The sequence below is a fragment of the Falco biarmicus genome, chromosome 3 (genome assembly GCF_023638135.1).
Source record: "Falco biarmicus isolate bFalBia1 chromosome 3, bFalBia1.pri, whole genome shotgun sequence".
NCBI classification, from domain to species: Eukaryota; Metazoa; Chordata; class Aves; order Falconiformes; family Falconidae; genus Falco; species Falco biarmicus.
This window is the reverse complement of record NC_079290.1, coordinates 111953169-111968436: the sequence shown is the minus strand read 5'-3', so window position 1 is coordinate 111968436 and position 15268 is coordinate 111953169. Positions and strand designations below refer to the sequence as shown.

Sequence of the window (15268 nt, the reverse complement as noted above, 5' to 3'; positions counted from 1 at the left end):
TGCCACTGGGATGGATGTAGCTATTTCAATTTCTGCTTACAGCATTACAGTCTTAGCCCAAAAGGCAGGAGTAAAGAAAGGTGGTTTGGCTCCAGCTCTATGCCATGGCAGCAGGGGTACAATTTGTTAACCCAGAGAGAGAAATGCAGCCTCACCCTCAGCCCAGATACAGAATAGTGGGTGGTGCTGGCACTGCTATTGTCAGTGGAAGCATAAAGGGAAAAAGGCCTTAATTGATCACAGTCAATGGCAGAGCTCTCAAACCCTGGTCTGTGTGACACCAGATGAGAATCACGTGCACAGCCATTATCAAAGCCAGGTTTTGATACCACACTGCTTTCCAGTATAGCAACTGAGATATGGTTGGAACTGTGCAATTGAAAGGAAGCAGGAAATTTTGCAGGGGTCTTTATCCTTGGTGATCCAGGTATTCATTGCCCCATACAATACACAAAATCCTTGTAGGATCCTGGGCAGTGTTTTGGGCAAGGCTGTGGTGCAAATCATGTGAAATACAAGCAGGTTTAAGCAGCAAGTCTGAATTTTAAGCCACAGCTTTCAGACTCCAAAAGGAGGCTTGCTTCTTCAGCCCTTGCTTTTGCAGCTTTGGGTTTGCTATTAACTGTGAATATAAAGAACAGATCATTCTTGATTGGTGGGATTAGTTAAATGTGTAAGGTCTGTACAAATTGAGTTAATTTTTATAAATCAAGTCACAGGATTACTGGATTGATTGTTCACACTGGAGTTTCAGAAAAAGAGCCCATGACTGAGATTCGTTCTTTCTGAATCAAACTATGATGTTGCAGAGGTGAAGCAGAAAGGGTGAGCAGCAGCACCAGGCACATGCTGCACAGCCACAGCAGTGTGAAAAGAATCAGACAACCCAATTTATGTATCAGCCAGATCAACTACTGACTTCGCAATTGCAGTGCAAAGGAAAGCTGTTGAGTAAATAACATGCTAAGGTGTAGAATGCAATACCAGCCTGTGATATAAAACCCTAGGGCAACATTTCTACAACAAATACATCCCACTTCTGAATGTAGCAAAGCTTTTTAGTGCTGCTTTGTGCTGTCTCAAGGGCATGACAGCAGCTGCAGAGCGATAGTATCACTGGGTTACATTTAGCAACTTTCCCCTTCCTTCCCAGTATCTCCCAGTCACAGTGCAGTCAGTGACAGTTCTGCCTTTGGGGGCATTAGGTCTGAACAAGAGAGACACGAATGTCAAGCAAGTCTTGATTTATATGTTCTTCTCAACTGATTGTTTGAGAAACTCAAATTAAGAATTCACACAAGCTCAGCTTCTCTATCGCCCCCGGAGAGCTTAAGCCCGAGCTGTTGCAAGATATTCTATTGTCTTGAAAGGACTTTGGATCAGGCCCAAACCAGCCATAGCAGGGCACTGTGGAATAATTTTTAAAGTTAATTGTAGGGCATACATACAAGAAAGGTGAGTGACAGAGTCCCACCCAAACTCCTGCTCTACAGCTACTGCTGTTAGCAGCCTCACAATGAGTCCAAGGGTTATGCATCATTTTAAACCATTTCTCCAAGGGTGAGAATCATTAGACATGGAAAAGAAAGGACAGCGTGCTGATTTGACATAATCATCTCAGCAGCTGCCTGCTCTGCAAATGCTGCCGAATCTCAGGGATGTTGCTGGCAGTTGCCAAAATGATGACTGCAAGAGAGACAAGGAGTGGAAGCACAAATTAAAACACTTGGGAATCATTCTGTCTCAGGTCTGTAATAGTCTGCATTCATTTTAGCTTGGGGGTGTTTTATTGAAACCCTCTCTCCTCCCCCTGCCCCCAGTAATCACCCTGTTGTCAATCCACAGTCTGTGAAAGTGCTTCAATTTCAAATCCATGCTATACCACCATGCCAGTCACTCTCTGCTACATAAAGCCAGGAAAAGGCATTCATTTTATATCTTTTTTATCAGGAAAAATGAGGCCTTTTGTTTTCTTGGAATGTTCAGTGTTATCATACGTAGCCCACAAACCTTGTATGTCAGTTCACCTTCTAGAGTGCCAGTGAATCTTGAAGAGTAGTCCCTCAATTACATCTCAAAGCTTTAGTTAGATTTTTAGAAAAACAGAGGAGCAGCCCTTCCTTGCTGAGACTGGAAATTACTTTCAAGCGCGCTTGTCAAGATATCACATTAATGTAACCCTCTCCACTCCCCAAATCATCTTGCCATAGACTGTTTTGCAGTGAATTTGCAGGAGGCTCCCCTCCGACATTGCAAAATGCCTTCAGTTTCCCCTCCAATCCGAATAATGTTTCTGCTTGCTGATTTCCCATTGGGATTTAAAAGGGAGTTTGTAGAGCCAAGGACAACTTCTTTATGCCCTTCCCCACTGCTTATTCAGAAAGGTGCTATTGATAATATATGGATTTGTGCTGAGCTGATGCCTTCATTGCTCTCAGCTCCGTAGCCAGGAGCACAACTCAAAGGCATTGGTGTCAGCTGCAGTTTTTAGTTACCTTCAAACTATACCCCAAGTGAGGGATGAGAAGGGCAGAACTGTGAGGGGTGAGCTTGTGTCCATCCCCACGGGCTAGATAAGACAGCAGGAGGAATTGTATTAGCTCTTCTGCTTCCCCATGGAATTGCTATCACCTTACCCACCAAGGGTACCGTGTCCTGAAAACGCAAAGGAAAGCATTTTTGCCTTATTAGCCTCACTTCTATGCTGTCAGGAAGGAAGCCAGTTGTGTGTTAGGTTTTTACTCAGCCTGCACAAGACATACCACCGATATATTTGACATAAAGCAGCTAATTGCTGGATATTAGTTGCAGTGAGCTGAACTCACCTGGAGCAGTCTTCTAGTCAGAAAAATCTCTGTATCCTGTTTCTGGTCTCCTGGGTTGTCTGCTTCTCCCTGCAGGTCTTCTTTAAGCTGCTGCTTATCTTTCTCACCATGTTTATGTTGCTTTGAGTTATCAAGCCTAGGGAAGGGAACAGAGACAGCAGGTTACACAGAGAGGCAATTTACAAGGTACAAGCAAAGCAAAGCAGAGATAAAAAAAAAAAAAGAGCCACCCCCCCCAGATCAGATAGGTGTGAGAGACGTGCAAATGCATAATGTCTATCATAGCTCTCACTGTTTTCATATCCATGAGATCATTAAGACATTTCTAAGTCCCTTGAGTCCATGACATGCAAGCCCAGGATTATAATAAGCAGGGCTGAATTAATTGCACAATACATTGATGAACAAAATTAAGTACTTTTATTGTACAAGGGGAAACGAATGCTTTGCATTAAACAGCAGTCACATCAATCCAAATTATGGCTCATGCTGCATAAATGATAATGAGACTTTGTCTCACTCTGAGTGAGAACGCTGAAAGGAGCAAAGACGCCCACATACTGCTGCATCCAAGCAGTGCTCATACTTAAACTGGGACAGTGGAATTTGTCTTTATAACAAACAGTTCTCCTTTGATAGATACCTATCCTGGCAGAAGGGCATCCCTGTTGCACTTTGCACCCAAACAGTGAGCCAGCAATATGGCTTTTCAAAGTCTCTCTTTATCTTTCCCTCCACCCTCGGTGTTACATCTTCTTTTAGGGTAAAATCCAGTCCTTGACATTACTGGGACCACTAACCATTGATCCCATCTGATGCCACTACTTCTGTGAATAGAAGCCATGCTTCTCTGCAAGACACAGAAATGGAAATGAAGTCTCATCTGATGTGTCATGTGGCAATAGGTGACTTATATTTCAATCTTTCATCTGTTAAAGTGGCACATTCAGAGATTCCGAGGGGGGACTTTCACAGCCTTTTTCTTTTTTTTTTTACTGCTGTTCTGAACTATGCAACCCAGTCAGTTTTGTTCTACAGCTTCCTCTGTTTAGCATTTTCTAGGTTGTTGCATTTGGACATTTAATACTTTGCCTTGGGAGATTTTCAAGCGTGCTGCATACTAGCAGTCAATAGCACTCAGGGTGCAGTGAAGGACAGGCTAGCAAGGACTACATTTGTGGCTTGTCTGAGAATGTCTTGAGTGTTGGTTCAACACTGCGCAATTTTCATGCATAACCTTGCACTGCTTGAACTGGAAATGAGATTGAAGGATGACTCATACATTTCCACATTCAGCTTCTGCAATGAACTTCTGATTCCTTGCTCATTCCTTAGAGGTCCCATCTTTTCGGTAAGAATAAATGATGTCAAGAAAGCAACTGACCCAGTAAAACACTGTAGTCTCACACTGCAGACAAGTAGAGGATACATTGGGCAAGCAAGGGAGGGTTTGTCAGGTGTCATCCTGACTTCTTGATTCTGTTAGTTAATTTGCCATACTTGGGGAGAAGACTGCTATCGTCAACTGGGCAGGAAATGATAAGTTACAGCAGCACTGTGCGGGGTCAGGTTGATCACTTATCAACTTCCCTAGCTTGAAAATGGGACAAGCTTTCTTTCAGAATGAGAAATGAAGAACTCATGATTTGTACCAGGCTTTTAAGCAAAAAGTTCAGTCATCTAGCTGTAGGGAAAAATCTAGGGCCAAAGGAAGCAACCAAGTACTTGCCAGCCATTCTAGCTACATGGCTGGAGACTCCAGTGCTCAGCCCCAACGACTGACCTCAGCTTGGCTTGGTTATGGCATGACACAGCTGAGCACAGCAAACACCTTGCTTTTTACCGAGAGTCTCTTTGTCACTCCTCGCATTTTTGTCACTGGTGTGTCCACAAAAGCTCTCTCTTCCCCCACCAAAGCCGCTAAGTCCTGTACACGCATTAGCCCTCCCGGACACCGAGTGCAGCCACAGGGTAACTCAGCCCTTCCCTCAGCTGCACGATGGGTGTGAGCAGCTGGGAGAAACGTTCGGCTGCACGTTTGGAGGCAGCAGCCTGCTCCAGACACACCGTTCCCCTCGTGGGGCCCGTCCGTGTCGGCAACGGGCGCGGTGCGACGCACGGCGGCCCTGGGGCTCCCAGCCCAAGCGGCCCCGAGCTCCGGCCGCCTGCCCCGCCGCGCCCCCGCTGCCGCGGCCCTGGGCACGGGCCGGGGCAGGGACCCCGCCGCCCACCTCCCTGCCGGCGCGGGGCCGGGCGGTGCCCCGGCTCCTCCCTCCCCTGGGCGGCCCGTGGCGGCGGCGGGGCCCGGCCCGGCCCCACGTGAGGCGGCCCCGCCGCCATGGAGCTGCCCGCCGTCAGCCTGAAGGTAGGGGCCGCGGGGCCGGGCCGCTCCCGCCTTCCCCCGGCCAGGAGGGGCCACCGGCTGCCCCGCGGCCGCCCGCCTGCTCGGGCTCGGAGGCGGCAGCCGCCGGCGGCGGGGCCGGGGCTCCGCCGGGAGCGGCGGAGGGGCTGCGGGGGCTCGGCCGGCGGCCCGCGGGGGCGGCAGCCCTCCTCCCCGGCCTGGCCTGGCCTCCCGTGCCGGCGGGGCCAAGCCGTGTTCATCGCAGGGACGAACGGTGCCAAAGCTCCTGGTCCCCCGGGCGGGCGGGCGGCGGCTCCCGGCGCTCGCTTACCGCAGGGTCGCGGCTGGGGCGGCCGGAGGCTGGGCTGGGGGCCCCGGGGCTCCTCGCTCAGCCGGCCCGAGCGGGCCCGGGCAGGCACGGGGTGAGCCCCGAGCGGGCAGGGCTGGGCTTCTCGGGACGGGTGTCCCAGGAAGGCGGTCGCGCTTACCGTGGGGTTATCGCCTACACACCGAAACTGCTCCGGTCGGGGGCGGGGGGGGGCGAGCGGCATTTGAGGGACACCGGAAAATTTTCGTGAGCGTCTGGTAACCAGAGAAATGGCAAATAAGGGACTTAGCATAACACAGTTATGTTATGCTTTTCACTTTGGGAAGCAGCATATCCTTGCAGACAAGCTGGAGGACATTAAAATAACTTTTTTGCTTTTGATATTTGGTATTAAAGACTTAGCTGATACAGACAGGTGAAATTTTCCTCTTTTATTTTTCTCCTATTATATTCTCAGAACTCTGAGCTTTCTAGATAGGGGTGCCTTTTTCCAGCTTTGCTATGCTGCGTATCTTGCTTGGTGCGGCAAGTGTTAGGCGCTTTCTTTGATTAAAACTTTGCCTGGAGAATGAGAGCATCACTGATCACCTCAGTTTTCTTCTGCTGTTGATTCATAAAGCTGTGAGCAGTGGCCTTGGAGCAGGCTGCCTACAGGTTGGGTGGGAGGATACTATCATCTTGGCTACTTTTACGAATTCAGCTTTGCACAGGCAGGCTTTCATGTGGCTGTGCTAAATAAAAGCTTGGCCTTCATGTAATCATGACTTGCCCCTCTTGCTAGTTCACCAAGAAAAGCAACTTCCCTTGTCAGAGACAAGTAAGCAAATGGGTTTTTCAAGGCCTGGCATGTGGATTATATCGTATTCTGGAAACTAGCTGATACTTAGTTCTGATGAGCTTGAACTACTGTGTTATTCCCAGGCCACTAGGAAGATAAAAAGATCTTGCCATCTGCTTTGTTTTTTATCTTGGTTTGATTTTTCTTTTGTTCCCTTGTGCTAAAACAGTAGTGAAAAATGACATTTAATTAAAAAGTTTACTAACATGAAATACATGTTCTGCCACGGGAGATGGAGATAGGGGAGCTGAAAAACACAGGCTTCTTGAACAAATGAGTCACTGTGACAACACAATTAAAATACTGCCTTTCTTCTCTGGTTCCAGACAACCATTCCCAAATCTTTTACTAGATGAGAGTGAGTTTGTCCTGGGCAAACTGTTTTCAGGATTTAGAAATGCCCTGTTGTCGAGTCTGCTGGTACTGCTGTGGGGCTGAAGAGCTGGGGAATGGGTAGTTAATAATTGTACCTGCATCTTTGTACTGTTCCCGAGTTAGGACCTGCTTCCCTGAAGCCTATTGCAAAGGTGAGAAAGATTCTTATTCAGAAGGGGACTGGAAGTAACGCACAGTACTGCTATTCATTGGCGTGATCTGTTTACAGTTTCTGTGAGATTAGAAAGATGAGCCTCGTGATAGAAGTAGCTCCAAGAAAACTGCATGACTGAGCTGTATTTGTGCCAGAACATAGCAATGTCTTAGCCTTGAGGTCTCTCTTTAAGCTACTTGCAGAGCTATAAAATTAATGTAGCAGGCTTTGCCCTAGAGCGGATGAGGAACATGCTCATGAAACAGCATTTACTGGCTCAGCTCTAATAGTAATGCTCAGCAAAGCATGTGGGAAGCATCATAGCCATATTTTTACAGCGAATGCTTGACACCTATGATTATTGTAATAACTATGCAGAGCCTCGATATACAGAGTTTGAGTTTGATCAAGCCTGGACACAATGCCCTACAATCCACCTGCCTGAAAATGTACATTTTGTGCTTGGGCACTTTTAAATGCTAGGTCATAGAATCATAGAATAATTCAGACTAAAAGAGACCTCTGTATGTCATCTAGCCCAACCTCCTGCTCAAAGCAAAGCTGACTTCAAAGTTAGATCAAATAGCTCAACTCAAAATTCAGCTGACTTAAAAATCTGTGAGGATAGAGCCATGACAACCCCACTGGATAGCTTGTTCCACTGCCTAACCACTCTCATTATCACTCTGTTACAATAATAAGGAGCATCCTTACAGGTAGCTCACTCACAGGTGACTACTCACATCTGTATTTCAGGTAGTATATCCTCAGGTGAATATGTCACTCACAGAGTAGATGAACTTGCTCTCTCTCAAAAAAAAAAAGTAAGTAAAATAAGAAGTTAGATACTATAAGAAAATAATTGTAATTTGGAACCAGCTAATTTTTAACTTGGTCAAAATTCAACCTTGTGCTAGGTTCTGTTTTGAAGTGTGTTTAAAGGAGTGAGTTCCTATTCCAAAGCATTTCCCACCTGACTAGAGAAAGGCACTTTTTATGCTTGGCAATTAGTTCCATCACATGCTGGGATTTGCAGAGGAGCTAGGAATTCCCCTTAGGTCTCTGCAGTTTCCAATGGGATGCTTTTAATCACATGGTCATCCTTTTGCCCCGAAGGGATGGGGACAAAGGGCCCACCTTTCTTATTTTCTGCTCTCAGCACTGGCTCAAGTCCTAGGAGTATTGCACTAGTGACCAGGAAGGGAACACACCTTGTTTTTATTTCAGCGGTCCCGCATACTGTCAGCCCTAGTTTACCTGACTTTATGCCGATGGCTGAGCAGTTTTCTTAATTTAATAAATGCAATATTGATCTAGACAGCTTTAAAAAAAAAAAAAAAGCTACCCTGCCTAATTATGTTAACTGGTGAGCCTTGAGGGGTCTTGTGGGTATGTAGCATGCAATTAAATACTACCTAATTAAGAATTTCCCTGATGTTGTCCTAGTCTCTTGAGTAAATGCTATTTGCATGTCTCCATTCTTATCCAAGAACATCTTGTATTTTACTGATTAGCAGTTTCTGCCTGGTCTCTGTGGTACAGTTTGGGAGAAGGGAAAGCAGGGGGTGGGGGTGAAGCATTTTGTAGGCTTTCATGAACAATTAAAAAAAATCATTAATAAAAATCTGTTTAAACCGTGTTTGAAGTTACAGCAAAGTCTAGGCTACTCAGTGAATGCTCAGCAGATGCACTAGGGTACTGCAGTGAAGCAAGAGCTCTGTCTTATCATGAGACATCTACATTGTGGTATCTTGGCAGAGCAGTATGAGACACTGCTCACACTCCTAGTACGAGCAGATGTGTCACTCCTGTTGATTTCCTGGCTGTGCTTCACTCATGTCACAACTTCATAGAGGAACTAGTTTTGTATTAAATTACAGCATGGATAGATGTTTCAAGTCAATGAATACAGCAGGATGTCAGTAGATCTTAATTATTTAATTTTTTTTAGTGTCTTAATGCTCCTATCTGCATACAGCTTTCCTGTGTCCACTAAGTAATTTAGCATTTTGCTAGTCACTCTTCCCACCCACCCTTTTTTTTTTTGGGGGGGGGGTGGGGAGCAGGACAGAGTATGTGGCAGGAGTGCTTCAGGGGAATTTTGGTGGTGTGTAGTCATAGCTTCCTGTGGATCCTCTGATATGTCCAGGCTTCAGCCTTTCTTTTATGAGGCTGCTAGTAGAGCCTGTCTTCCATGTTGTTCTCTTCACAAATGTTTAAAAAGTGAATGAGTGATCTCCCTTTGTTGTGATTGGCCAGAAGGCTCAAAAACAAGTGAGTGCATGGATATAGGTACAGAAAAAGACTGAAGTTGTATATTCTGTTCCTATTTGCTGTCTTAACAAACATGTAGAGTATGTCTCCATGGTTACAGAAATGTCAGGTGCTGGTGAAGAGAATCTTTGTGTCACTCATTACAGTAAGATGCTTCCTTCTTGCTTTGTGTCCCCTTGAGCACAAGGATCATAACCATTAAGAACATTTGCAAAGTATGGAATCTGTGACAGCATTATTTTATTGCTACTTAGGGCACTGCCAGCATTTGGGCCCTGGTGGCTTCACTGGGAGTGAAAAGAGCTGTGTACTATGGCAGGATTGGGTTCTCAGATTCCTAGAAGATGCCTCCACGTCTGTTAATATTGCAGTGAGGTTGAACCACTGCTCTGAACAGACTGGAAGGAGGTAAAAGGAGGATTTACTGAGGACTGGAGTGAAATTTCTGGGAGCTGCAGGCATGACTTTCCATGGACGACTTGGTGATGGGATGGCAGATTGGTCATGTATAAACTGTGCTAGCATAGTGTGAATCAGATTGCTCGGCTTTCTGTACAAACTCTTCTGGAGTTCCAAAATCAATAACCCATTTAGAAAAGACTAAGTGGGCCCTGAATCAACTGTCAACAGAGATGACAACAACAATGAATGACTACAGTGTAGCACCACAGGAAATACTCAGCAACAGAAGCAAAGAAAAATGGTTTTGTGTCTTCACTGTCCCAGTTGCTATGCCAGCTTTCTGCACTGGTTCATGGGTCCAGGGTACTCTTCCAACCGTCCCTCTGAAACAAGATGGTGCATTTCACATTGATCCTTCCAGAGTTCTCCCAACTTGCTGACCTGTCTTCCTCTCTGTTTTTTTTTTCATAGGCCATCATTCTGGTACACTGGCTGCTCACAGTGTGGTGAGTGATTGGTGACTGGCCTGGCCTGGGTGAGAAAAGGGTATTCTTTGATACGAGGAAATGGGATGTTCTCAGGGAATCAGCACTCCCTGTTTGTGCCTGTCTGTGTGCAAGAAGACCCTAAATCTAAGAGTGAGATGTTTGTATGGGAACAGTGATGAATGCAAACAAACTGTTGCAGGCTTACTGTGAATGTGGGCTGGATATTTTTTTGTCTTGTTTGGCAGGGGATGCATGAATTACATGTTTCCAGCCTCCTATGCCTGGGGAAATTTCAGTGTCCTTGCGGTGGGGATCTGGGCCATTGTGCAGCGAGATTCCCTTGATGCCATCGTGATGGTGAGTGTGAGAGTATTTGCCTCCACCAGGCTGCTCAGGGAGAGGGTGGAGAGCAGAGACAGCTCCCTTGACTCAGTGATGATTTTCAGCTGTTCCCAATAAACAGTGAGCAAGTTGTATTCCCTGTTTGCATTGTTTTGTGTTTTTTTCTTTTTTTTTAAGAGAGCATATAAATCTATAGGCATTGTAAACCATGGTGAGAAGCTTTCGCTATCACTTATTTTCATTCTCAGAGGTGAGGCATGCTTGATTCTTACTTTTTTTTGACCTGCTGTTGTGACTTGTAATTCCAGAAGAGGACTCAGAGCATTTAATATGCTTGAGTTGGAGGGGCTTTATAAAACCCTTCTCTGAACATTAAAGAGATTGGCAAGCAAAAATAAACAATCCTGGAGTGTATCACAAGGTGTCTGACAGATGTGAAGAAAATGCATGAAATACAGGATCATTTGTCTAGGAATCTGTCTACCTGGGGCAGTGTCGGGGGTTAGCAATGTTTGATACTGGGGCAGAGGCATGATTGTGTGAACACAAATCTCTCAGGAAATTGACTATGTAACTGTTACTCCTAGTGGTTAGTCGGTACTCAGTCGATGTCCTGTTCTGTTTCCAGTTCCTGACTGGCCTGCTGCTCACGGTCCTCACAGACATCATTCACATCTCTGTCTTCTACCCTCCAAACAACCATCTCACTGATGCGAAGCGTTTCAGTATAGGCATGGCCATCTTCAGCCTCCTCCTCAAACCTGTGTCCTGCTGTTTGGTGTATCGAATGTATCGGGAGCGTGGAGGAGAGTACACCTTTAACATAGGTAGGATGCTTGCTCCCACGTCAGCGTGGGCCACCTGCTCTGGTGTTGGGGAGACCACCTTGCACTTTGGACCCTTCAGCCTAAGCTCTGCGCATCTGGGTTCTGCCTCCCTTTCCAGGGAGGGTGCTGCTTTCTCTCTTGCTTATGTCTTTTCTCCCATTTTGTGGTTCTGGTGTGTCTTAGGCCTTAAACTTATGTTCTTCCTCTCTTCCCTTGCAGACCTGGAGTCCTTGTCTGACAGCCATTTTGCCCACAATGGTATTGTGAGAGAGACTGCAGTCTCTCTTAGTATAACTGAGAGGCTTTTCCTCTCTTCCTCCTCCTGCGTTTGTGTGTGCTTGTTGGAAGCCTTTGGGTATCCTTCTCTCTTTGCCAACCCTTTCTTCTCCTTCTAGAGGGAGGTGGGCAGCATCCCCACTAGCTAGATTATGCAGGAGAGGGAAAGAAGCTGGATTTCTAACTCCATGCTTTCTGTGGGCCTCCCATGTCCTAGCTACCTTGATTGCTTTGGACATCCATTTCCTTACCCGGAAAATGGGACTGATGTTTACCTCATGGGACTTTGCCTGGAGGCGCTCATTTTTGTTCTGGTTGTGGTAGCCTTGCTGGAGAGAAGGGGCCGTGGCTGGATCTTCAGGGTCTTAGTCACTTTTGCCAAGCATGCCTGGTGCTAGTTCATGCTGGAGAAGCTGCCAGGGACTGTTTGCTGTGTGTGAGTTCACGCTGGCAAACCCACCAGCCTGGCACAGTTATCTTCTTGCCTTCCTAAGAAGGCTGTGAAGGGTAATGGATGGTATAACTGCATTACAGTGTTTAAAAGCTGTCACTTGCACTGCTTGGATGCTAGCAAAGAAGATAACGCTTCCTGTGAAAAAAGGCAGATACCTGAAGAGGAGGAGAGGCTGAGAGGCCATGGAAGGAAACCATGGCTTGGGCTGCTATGTGCTGTGTGCATCTCTGCTAGTGGAATGTGCATGTCTTCTCCATCAGTGCTTGTGCAAATGCCTGACAGATCAGTCTTAACTGGGTCAGGATGTCTGTGAGTTAAATGCAGTGCCTTGCCATAGTTGTGCCAATTTTTATTAGCTGCTCACTGTGCTTGTAAGTGGAATTTGACATTTGTATCCCATGGAAAGTGTAGGTATCGTTGTGGAGTTCATCCCCTTGCTTGGAGTTTGGGAGCACTCCCTTTCAACCACACTATCCCAACACAGGCATGATACTGTCTGAGAGTGTCCTCTTAGGCACAGGTTGGAATTCAGACACTTTGTAGTTGCATATCCTCTCCTGAACTGTCTTTCTCACAAGATTTTCAGTACAAACTGTGCTGCCGTTGTGTTGAATGTGGTTGACAAATTTCCTTGCTCATTTTTCTGCCCTGGCATTATCCTTCTGAACCTAAATGTTGCATTTTTCCTGGTCTTCTCTGTCTCATTTTCTTTCCCCATAAAACGCCTTTTTGGTAGCATCTTTGCTGCTTGGACCAAGCCTCTCATATGATTTGGTGCCCACCTTTGATTCAGATTGCTTTCTAGCCATGGCAGACGCCTGGCCTGTAGATGCAGAGGTGTCCATGCACATTCCCTGCCTGTCTCTTCTTTCCCTGATCATCCCCTGGACAGTAACACAGTTTAGTACCAGTCTTGTACCACAGGCAAATTGTTCAATTGGGAGCACTGCTGGATTCAAATCAAGTGCCGTGGTGTGGCACACTTGAGGCATAGCTGCGTTGTTGGGAAGAGTGGTTCATGGATGAATCATGCTCTTGCACCTATGCTGTCAGCTAGCCATGGTTTTGTCTGTTCATTTTTCCACTACATCTCATAAATTTGATCTTGCTGAAATATGCTAAATATGCTATTACAGGAGCCTGTTATGCTGCTATGTAGTATTGTGGGTCTTGCTCTCACACAGCCATGTGGCTACTAAGAGAGCAGTTCTCAGGGAATGAAGAGGCATGTTCAAATGCATCTGTTATTTTGCCTTTGTTGGAAGGGTGAGTTTTCTTACCTCCTGCCTGTGTAGTGAGGATCACAAAACACAGGTACTGGAGAGCTGGTAGAGCAGCTAATGTGGTATGGTCGGAGCTGTTGTTTCTTTTAGAGGATTCAGTTCTTGCGCTTTTGTTTTTTCCCCAATCTTCTTTTCCGTCTCCATTCAGGTGTCACCTGTGCAGGCCAGGATCGCAGCACCTATGAGCCAATTGATCAGCAGGATGCCCCTCCACAGTGGCCTGACTCAAGCAAGACAGCTCAGCAGCCGTACTGAGGCCCCCTCTGCAACAGGGAATGGATGCTTCCCTTGCCCAGTCTAGCCTTCTGCTCTTCCCATGTCTGTTCTACGGAGCAAGACCTGCTACAGAGCAAACAGGAGAGGATCTGACTTTTCATTTCTTTTGCCTCCCTGAAGGATAGGCAGATGGGTTGCTGCAGTAAGTTCAGAAGATCTCAAGAGATGTTATGTTAAACACTGTGACTCTGTAATCCCCGCACTCTCCTCCCTCCCGCTCTGTATACGTGAGTGGATGCACCTTCTGCAGTCTTCCAAGCCTTGTGTCATGCATCCTCTCTATTGCAAGGAAACCACTCAAAATATTCCCAGACAAGCTATCTTTGAAAGGCTTATGGACTGCCCTTAAACAATGGTTTAGCCTGCTTTTATGCAGATATATTTCCAGGAAACATCTGGGAGTTCCTGTGTGCTGTTTTTGATGGTGTTATTTAACTAAGATTTATGACTGTAGCTCTCTATGCTAGCTGTAGTGGTTTGCACAAAGCTGGGGTTGGTATAAAGATGCTCTTACTGGGCCAGGGAGCTGCTTGTGCTCCCAGTATCTAGTCTTGGGTTTTATTCACTGATGTTTTTATGCAAGTTGAATGTCCTTCGGGACACTTAAAATGGCTGAGGGATGTAGGTTATAGATATCCTGTGCCTTGAAATGTCCTTTTGCCTTCAGCTGAAACATTCTTAACTATCTTAACAGAACTTGAAATACTACATTTTTCTAAGAAAAAAATATAAAAGGAACACAGTTTTTCTGTGTTAGAAAAACTTCTACTGGTCACCTGTCTTATTTGAAAATGTAGGTATTCCTGAGGGTTTGGGACTGGCAGGCAGTCTGGGAGAGTTGTTATGGGGGAAGGTCTACATCTAAGCTTTACTCAGACAAGTAGAGCATGCTGCTTGTAAATATGTGGGTGGGAAGGTGAGCTAGTAAAACGAAGATTGAGGAAAGGAAAAGATGGGTTTATTTACACCGCAGTGGTGATCTCCATGAGGCGTGACAAACTATAAAGTCTAATCTTACGCACAGTAAATCTGCCCTGCTGTGGCTTTCAGGTAAAATTAAAAAAAAAAAAAAAGAAATTTAAACAAGATTCTTCTTCAGAAGTAAAAGAGTATGACAGCTTTGGCAGAATGGAAATACTAGTGCTAGAAAGAACTGTGTTTTTCTGAAGGAGTTTAATTTTCAAAGTTTACATCTGTTATTCTACAATTGCATTTTTCTTGACAAGACCTGCTGCTGCATTGATCCTGCAGTGACCAAGAGCCCTGTTAACTTTGCTCTAACCTCTAGAACCATGCCATTTGTATTTTTAAAACCAAGCAGTTTTCTCCCAAGTCTGATCACTTTAAACACAAACTTGATGCTTCCCCCACTGTGCTGCACAAGCACTACAGTGACCTGCTGCTGTACCTGGACTATCATCATTTATGCTTGGACCAAACACATGGTAAATGCCATACAAGTGCAACAGTCTGGTTTGCTTTCCTGAGGTGAGTGTTGTGCATTCATTTTGCAGGCTGCCATGCAATAGAGCACAGGAATAGGAATCAGTCAGCTCTCATGGTCAGATGGGGAGGAAGGAAGAATAGGTAGGCAGAAATTTCTGGAGCCTGTGGAGTTGCAGAGCAGGCCTTTGTATTCATGTTTTTTTCAGCTCTTCAGAACTGTACAGTGACACTATAGATCCCCGAATAATGCATTTAAATGCTCAGGTTTTTCCTTCTCTAGACCTGTGAAGCACAGACTGAACAGCTGTTTAAAATTTAATGCTTTTTGGGTATTTGCAC

General features: G+C 45.8%; 1 protein-coding gene across 3 annotated transcripts; it reads left to right on the top strand.

Annotated features, from left to right (window-relative positions):
- Positions 1-5099: 5099 nt before the first annotated feature.
- On the top strand, positions 5100-14964 carry AGTRAP (angiotensin II receptor associated protein). Of its 3 annotated transcripts, none has more exons than XM_056330981.1 (5): positions 5100-5190; positions 10009-10043; positions 10271-10382; positions 10996-11194; positions 13356-14964. In XM_056330981.1, exons 1-5 carry the CDS (start codon positions 5164-5166, stop codon positions 13460-13462), a joined length of 480 nt encoding a protein of 159 aa, XP_056186956.1. In that variant the 5' UTR covers positions 5100-5163; the 3' UTR covers positions 13463-14964. The 3 variants fall into 3 exon arrangements, with proteins under 3 accessions (XP_056186956.1, XP_056186957.1, XP_056186958.1); XM_056330982.1 differs by having other exon boundaries at positions 5136-5190; positions 10009-10072; XM_056330983.1 differs by lacking the exons at positions 5100-5190; positions 10009-10043 and adding an exon at positions 10068-10175.
- Positions 14965-15268: the final 304 nt, after the last annotated feature.